Source organism: Erinaceus europaeus, chromosome 22, assembly GCF_950295315.1.
Source record: "Erinaceus europaeus chromosome 22, mEriEur2.1, whole genome shotgun sequence".
Classification (NCBI taxonomy): Eukaryota; Metazoa; Chordata; class Mammalia; order Eulipotyphla; family Erinaceidae; genus Erinaceus; species Erinaceus europaeus.
Genome location: NC_080183.1, coordinates 1,584,434 through 1,593,618, shown reverse-complemented (window position 1 = coordinate 1,593,618; position 9,185 = coordinate 1,584,434). Strand labels below are relative to the sequence as shown.

General features: G+C 56.2%; 1 protein-coding gene across 10 annotated transcripts in view; it reads right to left on the bottom strand.

Annotated features, from left to right (window-relative positions):
* The window catches only part of CLMN (calmin), a 59,520-nt gene that overhangs the window by 12,439 nt on the left and 37,896 nt on the right, over positions 1–9,185 (bottom strand). For 8 of the 10 annotated variants that reach the window (XM_060181008.1, XM_060181006.1, XM_060181005.1 and 5 more), the window contains 6 exons: positions 8,461–8,544; positions 6,741–6,833; positions 4,487–4,674; positions 3,562–3,755; positions 2,452–2,534; positions 1–308 (listed from right to left, as the gene is read on the bottom strand). The exon at positions 1–308 is cut by the window's left edge and continues 1,141 nt beyond it. In XM_060181008.1, coding sequence (XP_060036991.1) covers positions 1–308; positions 2,452–2,534; positions 3,562–3,755; positions 4,487–4,674; positions 6,741–6,833; positions 8,461–8,544 — 950 coding nt within the window. The remainder of the gene's footprint in view (positions 309–2,451; positions 2,535–3,561; positions 3,756–4,486; positions 4,675–6,740; positions 6,834–8,460; positions 8,545–9,185) is intronic. The other 2 variants (XM_060181007.1, XM_060181014.1) reach the window with 1 other exon arrangement.

Below are 9,185 nucleotides of genomic sequence, written 5' to 3'. Positions count from 1 at the left end.
GAGGCCAAGATGGAAGACTCCGGGGAGGGCTCGTTCAGGCTGACGCTCCGCCCTGGGGTCTCCTGCAGCATCTGCTCCAGCAGCTGGTGCATGAAGCTGGCCGTGTCCTGGGGCGCCCCGCCGTCCTCCGCCGGCTCGGGCCAGTCGCCCACGAAGACCTTGGAGGGCGGCGGGTGGCTGAGGGTGAAGCTGCTCTCCCTGTCCTCGGGCAGAAGCAGGATCTTGCTCTCCTGCTCAGACGGCGTCTCCCTGATGCGCACAAACGTGGCCTCGATTGGAGCTTCATCGTCTGAGTCCACCAGGTCTTCCTGCGGGGGTGGGGGTGGGGGCTCAGGAGCCGGGCAGCACAGGGCAGGACCCCCCCAAGAAAAAAGCAAGAGCGGGGGGGAGCTGGAAAGGGGCATCGGAACCAAGGGCGCAGGTCTCACTCAGGTGCTGGGGGGGAGCACTATTGCTGGTCAGACAGGAAGACACCAGTGCACTCACAACACCTTTCTGTCCTTCCTTCCTTCTTTCTATGTATTTGATAACAAACAGACAGAAACCCAGACCTGGGTTCAAGCCCCGGCATCCCATGGAGCTCCATGGACAGATCCCCAGGGATGACGGAGCAGTGCTGTGATCTGTCTTCTTGACACATCAAGAAACACCAGCCTGGGGAGAAGGCCCAGTGGTTACCGTGCAGGTGTGTGGCCTCGGGTTGACTCCACCACAGTGCATTAAGAAAGTATGAACACCCACATCACAGTGTGCAAGGACCTGGGTTCAAGCCCCCGGCCCCCACCTGCAAAGAGGAAGCTTCACGAGTGGCAAAACAGGGCTGCAGGCATCTCTCTCTCTCTTATTTACTTTTTATTTTATTTTTTATTTGCTTTTATATTACAGAATTACATGTCGACAGGGGTCTTCTGTCTATCTCTAACTCCCTCTCCCTTCTTGATTCCTCTCTGTTCTGTCAAATATAAGAATGGAAAAAAAAAAAAGAGGGAAATATGGCTGCTGGGAGCAGTTGATTCTCTGCATAAGCAACGAGTCCCAGTTGTTACCCTGGTGGCAATTAAAAATAAAGTAACCGGGACCGGGCAGTGGCACAGCGGGTTAAGCACACATGGCGCCAAGCGCAAGCATCCTGGTTCGAGCCCCCCTACACACACCTGTGGGGGGGGGGTGTTTCATAAGTGGTGAAGCAGGTCTGCAGGTGTCTACCTCTCTGTCTCTCTCTCTCTCCCTCTCTATCTTCCACTCCTTTCTTGATTTCTCTCTGTCCTATCCAACAACTACAACAGCAATGGCAACAACAACGACAATAAAATGGGGAAAATGGCCTCCAGGAGCAGTGGATTCATAGTGCAGGCACCGAGCCCCAGTGATAACCCTGGAGGCAAAAACAAACAAACAAATAAATTAACAATGTAACAAAGATAGATCTGAGGAGAAGGATCAGTGACTATTCATCCGTAGACTCTGCCTGGGAAAACCACCAAACCAAAGCACAGACCCGCGGGGCAAGAGAGACACCCAGAGACTGTGGCAAAACATCTCCAGTTCCAGCACGTACAGATCGGGGTGGAGACGCCCTAGACAGATAGACGTGGAAACGCTTTATGACCCAGCACGACCCCTCGCTCCCAGGCCTGGATGCAACAGGCATCGAAGAACTAACTCGAACCTGTCTCCACAGCTGCACTGTCCTCAGGCGTGGAATATAGAGCCCACCTATATGCCCTAAGACGGACAACTGGATAAATACCTAGTCAGTGGAATACTACTCTGTCATAAAAAAGATGAGATTGCATCGTCTGGGACCAAATGGAAGGAAGTGGAAGTGATCCTGAGTGAAATATGTAGAGAGGTGAAGGACAAGTACCGGACGGTTTGGCTCAAACAGGAAACAATGACTAAAGAAAGTGGGGCTGGGCCGTGGTGAACCCGGTTAAGTGCACATGGTGCTAAGTACCAGTACAGCACAAGGACCTGGGTTCCAGCCCCCTCTCCTCACCTGCAGTGTGTGGGGGGGGAGCCTCACAAGCAGTGAAGCAGGTCTGTAGGTGTCTCTCTCCTCTCTATCTCCCCTCCTCTCTCAATTTCTCTCTGTCCTAGCCAATAAAATAGGGGAAAATGGCCACCAGGAGCAGTGGATTTGTAGTGTTGCCACTGAGCCCCAAAGAGGCAAAAAAAGAAAAAGAATAAACTAAATCAAAGGAACTTAAAAAAAAAGGGGGGGGAGCCCAGTTATCGCTCAGGTTCTGCGAGTGTGGGGGCCATGGGGAGAGGCGGGGCTTTGGTGGACGGACTGGCGATGTCCACAGTGTGGAGTGGGGAGTGGTACCCAGGACCCTAAACAGCACTTCCTAAGACCCTCTTCCGTCTCCCACACAATGCCCGGGGCCCCCACTCCACACAGCGCCCAGCTGCACAGTTATGGGAACAGAAGCAGAGAGACACACGTACGGCTTCCAGGTCCGGGAAACGTTCTAGAAACTGCGCCACGTAAGTCACGATAGACTGCTCATCTGGATTGTCAACCATGATGTCTGTGGAGAGAGACACGGGTATCAGCCGGGCGCACGGACCTGCCAGGGTGAGGGGCACCCTAGGAGACCCCTGCCCAGTGAGTCTCCTCAGTGGGCTTGGAGCTGCACAGTCAGGGTTCCCTGGTGCCCAGGACCCTGCCCACCATGCATCCCGGCCTCCCCGCTGGTCCCTGCCTATCTACAGAAGTGGGGGGCACCCTCATTCCTGGGGGGGTCCTATGGCAGCTCAGCCCACAGAAAGCAGCTGGACACAGAGCCAAGGCCTGTGCTTCCCCGTGGGTCCTGCCTGGCTGGCGGAACCCCACTCTGAGGGGTACAGCCTGAGCAGCCCACCAAGCTTCCCTCAGTGAGGGGCCCCTGAAACCTTGGTCTTGACAGTGGCTTCCTCACCGCCCCTAAGCCAACTTTTTAAATCAGCTTTACTGGATAGAGACAGCCCGATATCGAGAGAAGAGGGAGAGATGGGGAGGAGAAAGAGAGGCAGAGAGACACCCACAGTCCTGCTTCCTCACTTGTGAAGCTTTCCCCCTTCAGGTGGGGACCGGGGGCTTGAACCTAGGTTCTTACACACTGTAGTGTGTGCCCTCTACCAGGTCTGTCCCCTCCCCCCATTTCTCTGTCTTTCTATATGAAAGGTGTCAGTATGGAGCAAGGAAGCCCCAAATGACAACTGAAAACAAAAGGGAGGAGGGAAGGGAGGGAGGGAGGGAGGGAGGGAAAAGCAAAGAAAGGAAGGAGGATTAAACGCACGTGGCGCAAAGCGCAAGGACCAGAGTAAGGGTCCCTGTTCGAGCCCCCGGCTCCCCACCTGCAGGGGAGTCGCTTCACAGGCGGTGAAGCAGGTCTGCAGATGTCTGTCTTTCTCTCCCCTTCTCTGTCTTCCCCTCCTCTCTCCATTTCTCTCTGTCCTATCCAACAACAATGACATCAATAACAATAGTAATAACTAAAACAACAAGGGCAACAAAAGGGAAAATAAATAAATATTTAAAAAAGGAAGGGGGGCCCCTGAGCCCCGCACTGCCACCTTCTGGCTCCAGGAGCCTGGGGATGTGAAGGGCGTCCTGGGCCACCCTGAAGGCCCTCTCCAGGTTGTCCCGCATGGAGTCCTCCAGGGCCTGCTTCATGTCCACCAGGCTGGGGTCGATGGCCTTGATCACGGCCAGGAAGGCCAGCCCACTCCGCCAACTGCCCGCAAAATCCTGCACCGCCACGCCATACCTGTGGGGGTCAGCCAAGCTGGTCAAGGACCAGCTCCAGGGCTCTGGGTGCAGGGGCCAGGCCGCTCTGCTCAGACCCGGAAGCAAAGAGCTTCTGCCATGGCCACATGCAAAGAAGTGGCTGATGGGCAAGGGGCCCCTGTGATGCCCCGTGAGCCTTGAGACCCCCAGCCCTGAGGTCTCAGGGGTCCTGAGCCTCTGTGATGCCCCCCTGCAATGAGACCCCAGCCCAGAGCCCCCCAAATCCCTGAGCCTCTGCGATGCCCCCCATAAAGAGAGCCCCAGCCATGCGCCCCGCAAGGCCACTGCCCCTCCAGTCCTGAGTCCCCCAGCCCTGAGTCCCCCAGCCATGAGTCCCACAATGCCCCTGCCCCTCTAGTCCTGAGTCCCCCAGCCCTGAGGCCCTGCAATACCCCCCACAATGCCCCTGCCCCTCCAGCCCTGAGGCCCTGCAATGCCCCCAGCCCCTGCAATGCCTCTGCCCCTCCAGCCCTGAGCCCCTAGCCCTGAGCCCCTGCAATACCCCTACCCCTCCAGTCCTGAGCCCCCAGCCCTGAGCCCCTGCAATGCCCCCAGCCCTGAGCCCCTGCAATGCCCCTGCCCCTCCAGTCCTGAGCCCCTGCAATGCCCCTGCCCCTCCAGTCCTGAGCCCCCGGCCCTGGCCCCTGCAGTGCCCCTGCCCCTCCAGCCCTGAGCCCCTGAGATGCCACCCCACCCCCACCAGGCACTCACTTCCGGGTCTTCCTCTGCACCCAGGCCAGCAGGGCCCGGATGGTCTTTCTCTGGTCCCTCATGGACAGCACCGCGTTCCTCTCGGCCGTGGGTGTGGGGGGGAAGGAGGAGTCCGAGTCCGTGCCCCCCGAGGCTGGGGACAGGCTAGACGAGGGTGAGGTCCTCAGGTTGCCCGTGAGCTCCTTGATCTGGACAGAGAAGGCGTTTCCAACCAGCCCCCAGCCCTCTCCTCCTCCCAGGACCCTGATACGGAGCCCAGATTTGTGACTGCAGGGAGGCCCCTTGGGGGTGGAGGGGCCGGGGGACACTTGGTATGGCTTCCGGGGCAAGTGGTGACACCTCACAAGAAAAGCCATCAGGAGCTGGGTGGTGGTGGGCCCCGTGGAGCACACATGTCACCAGGCACAAGGACCCAGGTTCAAGCCCCCATCCCCACCTGCAGGGGAGAAGCTTCACGAATGGTGAAGCAGGTCTGCAGGTGTCTCTCTTCACCAACCCCTTCCCCCTCTTATTCTCTCTGCCCTATCAAATAAGAATAAATGCAGGAATAAATAATAAGAATTACAGGGCAGGGAAGCGTCAGGCAGTGCACACCCCGTAGAGCACACAGGACCTGAGTTCAAGCCCAGGCTCCCCATCTGCAGGTGAGAAGCTTAGGAGCTGTGAAGCAGGGCTGCAGGTGTTTCTCTGTCTCTCTCCATCTCTATCTCCCCCTTTCAATTTCTCTCTGTCTCTATTCAAATAAAAAGACAGCCAGGAGCAATAGATGTGCTGTGCAGACACTGAGCCTCAGTGATGATGTTGGTGGCAATAAGAAAACAGAACTAAACAGAAAAGTAAAAAGAAAAGCCAATTACTTGTCGGCCTCTGGCTCCACCCAGCACTGCACACCAGGTCTCCCTGCAGCCAATTACTTGTCGGCCTCTGGCTCCACCCACACTGCACACCAGGTCTCCCTGCAGCCAATTACGTGTCGGCCTCTGGCTCCACCCAGCACTGCACACCAGGTCTCCCTGCCCTCCCTGCACGGCCCCCACCCACCCTGGACCCCCAGCCTGGCCTCCTGGCTGTCCTCGGCGTCCCGAATTTCTGACCACTCAGAAGGCATCTGTTAGGGCCGGGTGGTGACACACCTGGCTGTGCGCACATGTTACAATGTGCAAGGATCTGGGTTCAAGCCTCTGTCCCCACCTGCAGGGGAGAAGCTTTGCAAGTGGTGAAGCAGGGCTGCAGGTGTCTCTGTCTCTCCCTGTCTTCTCATTCCCATCTCAATTTCTGGCTGTCTCTATCTAATAAAGAAATAATTTTTTTAAATTTAAAGGCACCTCTTACAAGGGATCACTTGTGAGAAATGAAGATCTCCAGGCCCTGCCCCGGACCTCTGCAGGAAGCATCTGCGTGCACCCCTTAGCCTAGCACACTCCCACTCATCTGTCAAAACCCGGCTCTGGGGGTTGAGGATGGAGCCTTTTCCTCTAAACCTGATTCCAAACAAAAGCCAAAGCTGCTGAGGGCGGGAAAGGCATCCCACCCCGCTCAGACGAGGCTGTTGCGACGCCTTCCCCGAGTCCCTCAGTCCCCTCTGCTGAGCACAGGGGCGTGACTTCTGGAGAGTGACTTTACCAAACCCAGTCAGACAACAGCAACCCCACCCCAGACTTCAGGCAGGTGAGGCAGAGGCTCCCCGGCCGAACACCGCCCAGACCCCCACGTTCAACTTCTGTCTGCGAGTCTCGGGATACAATGCTGTGTCCCCAGAGTGGACGTTGGACTCTTTCAAGTCCCAGGCGGCATGAGGGCTCTTGGGGTAGGCAGAGCTGGGGCTGCAGCTGAATCTCAGACGCAACTGCACCATTCCTCTGGCCGCTGCTTTTTGGGGAGACAGAAAAAACATCCAACTGCAGGAATCAGGCCTCCCGCCTCCACTCTGGGCGCCCTGCAGACCCGGCAGAGAGCCACAGAGATGCCCAGGAGGCGCTGGCTATTTGTTACTTTTTTCCTTCCTTTCTGTCTTTTTTGCCTCCAGTCACTGGGGCTTAGTGCCGGCACTATGAATCCACTGCTTCTGGCGATTTTTTTTTTTCCTTTCCATCCAATAGGATAGAGAGAAACTGAGAGGGGAGGTGAGACAGAGAGGGACACCAAGACAGACACCTGCAGCCCTGCTTCACCACTCCTGCAGGTGGGGAGCAGGGACTTGAACCCAGGTCTTTGCGCACGTGCCTCTGTCCGGCCCGCTGTTTCTCTCCTTTACCTGGAAGAAGAGGATGATGTTCCAGATCAGCCCGAGCACCAAGGAGGGGTTGCCGTCCGCGATCTCCGCTGCGTCAATGCTGACCAGCTTCACCTGCAAAGGTGTCACCTGCTCAGTGGGTGACAGCCAAGGCCGGACCATGCCAGCCCCCTCTTGAAAAACCATTTACTGTGGTCCAAGAGGTGGCGCAGTGATAAAGCTTTGGACTCTCAGGCATGAGGTCCCGAGTTCAATCCCCGCAGCACATGTACCAGAGTGATGTCTGGTTCTTTTTCTCTCCTCTATCTTTCTCATAAATAAATTTTTAAAATCTTTAAAAAAAATTTAAAACCCATTTACCGGGAATTGGGTGGTAGCGCAATGGGTTAAGCGCAGGTGGTGCAAAGCGCAAGAACCAGCGTAAGGATCCCAGTTCAAGCCCCCGGCCCCCCACCTGCAGGGGAGTCACTTTACAGGCAGTGAAGCAGGTCTGCAGGTGTCTGTCTTTCTCTCCCCCTCTCTGTCTCCCCTCCTCTCTCCATTTCTCTCTGTCCTGTCCAACAATGACGACATCAATAATAACACAACAGTAAAACAACAAGGGCAACAAAAGGGAATAAATAAATACATATTTTTAAAAATAATTTACCTATTTGTCAGCTAGAGACAGAGAGAAATTGAGAGGGGGGAGAGACAGAGAGACACCTGCAGCCCTGCTTCACCACTCATGAAGCTTTCCCTCTTTAGGTAGGGAGTGAGGGCTCGAACCCGGGTCCCTGCATGTGTTTTGACATGTGCACTTAGCCGGGTCCCCCTTCATTTTCTCTTGGACCCAGGAGTGCTCTTTCCTCTCTGACTACCCCACACTCTGGACTCACAGAGGGAAGTGTGCCGATTCCAAGGGACAGAAAAGACACCCTGAGAGCTCGTGTCTGTCCGCTCCCTCCCAGAACCATGGCGTGTGATGGCTAAAGGGGGAACTCTGGATCCTTTGCATTGGAGGGACAGCAGGACATCCAGGGGGCCAGGCAGAGGGGAGGCATGAAACAGAAGGAGAGACGCCACAGCACTGGAGCTTCCCCGGGCACTGAGGGGCTCCTGTGAGGTGCCAGGGTTTCAACCCAGGCAGCACACATGGCAAGATAAGCAACTTCCCCAGTGAGCTAGCTGCCTTCCGGCCCAAGTTGTGCTACATTCATATATGCAATCATTCATTCGCCTATTCACTCATTCATTCATCCACTCATTCATTCGCCTAGAGCCCTGCTTGCTCAGGTCTGGCTGATGATGGTGCTGGGGACTGGACCTGGGGTTTTGGAGCCTCAGGCAGAAGAGTCTTTTCAGAACCATGATGCCGTTCCTATTTGTTCCTTCCTCCCTCCCTCCTTCCCTTCCTTTCTTTCTCTCTCCCTTTCTCTTTCTTTCATCTTACTTATTTTAATAAGAGAGAGAGCAGAGCCCTGCTCAGCTCTGGCTGATGGTGGTGCTGGGGATTGAACCTGGGACCTCAGAGCCTCAGGCAGGAGAGTCTGCTGCAGAACCATGAAGCTCCCTCCCCCATTTATTTATTCATTCGACTTGGCTTTAAGGAGACGTTGCACTCAGAGACTGCTGCTGCCCCGGGCACAGTCTCACAGCTTCCCCCAATCAGCTCGCCTCCCGGCCAACCGCCAACCGCCGAGCGTCCCCCAGGTCCAGGCTCTGGCCAGCAACAAGCTCACGGCGCACGGCCGACACTCACATTGCTCTCTTCCAGGAACTGAAGTGCCTTGGCGATGTTGTTTAGCCGGAAGATCCGGTGGGAGGAGGCCTTGTACTCGTGCAGCTGGAAGGCAAGGCGGGCGGAGGGCTCAGTGCCCTGGGGTGCCAGGCCGTCCTGCTGCCCTGTGACCCTGCAGCCCTGTGACCCGCAGGAAAGTCGGGCTCCAGGCTGAGCCAGGGAAACACACCGCAACCCCCGCCACAACCCAGCCCCAAGCATCACTTTGGGGGCCCGAGGAAGGTCCCCCCATTTAACTGGCTACTCGTGGGGAAGAAGGAGTCAGGCAGCTCGGACGGGAAGACTCCCGGGGCCTGAGGGTCTGTCTGTCCTCTGCTGCTGTCATGGCCAAGCCCTTCCTGGGGCAACAGAGGCTCTGATCTGCTGGCCAAGAGTTTAGTGGGCAGCTATCTCCCAGGAGAGAGAGAGAGAGAGAGAGAGAGAGAGAGAGAGAGAGAGGGAACGGATATGGGGGAGGAACAGGGAGACACACAGAAATAGAAGAAAGGAATCAAGAGAAATACACAGGGCGGGTAGTGGCACACCTAGTTAAGTGCACAAGGACCCAGATTCAAGCCCCTAGCCCCTTGCCTGCTTCACAAGTGATTAACAGGGCCACAGATCCCTCTCTCTCTCTCCCTCCCTCTATCTACTCTTCCTCTCTCCATTTCTGGCTGTCTGAATCCAATAAATAAACAAAGATAATT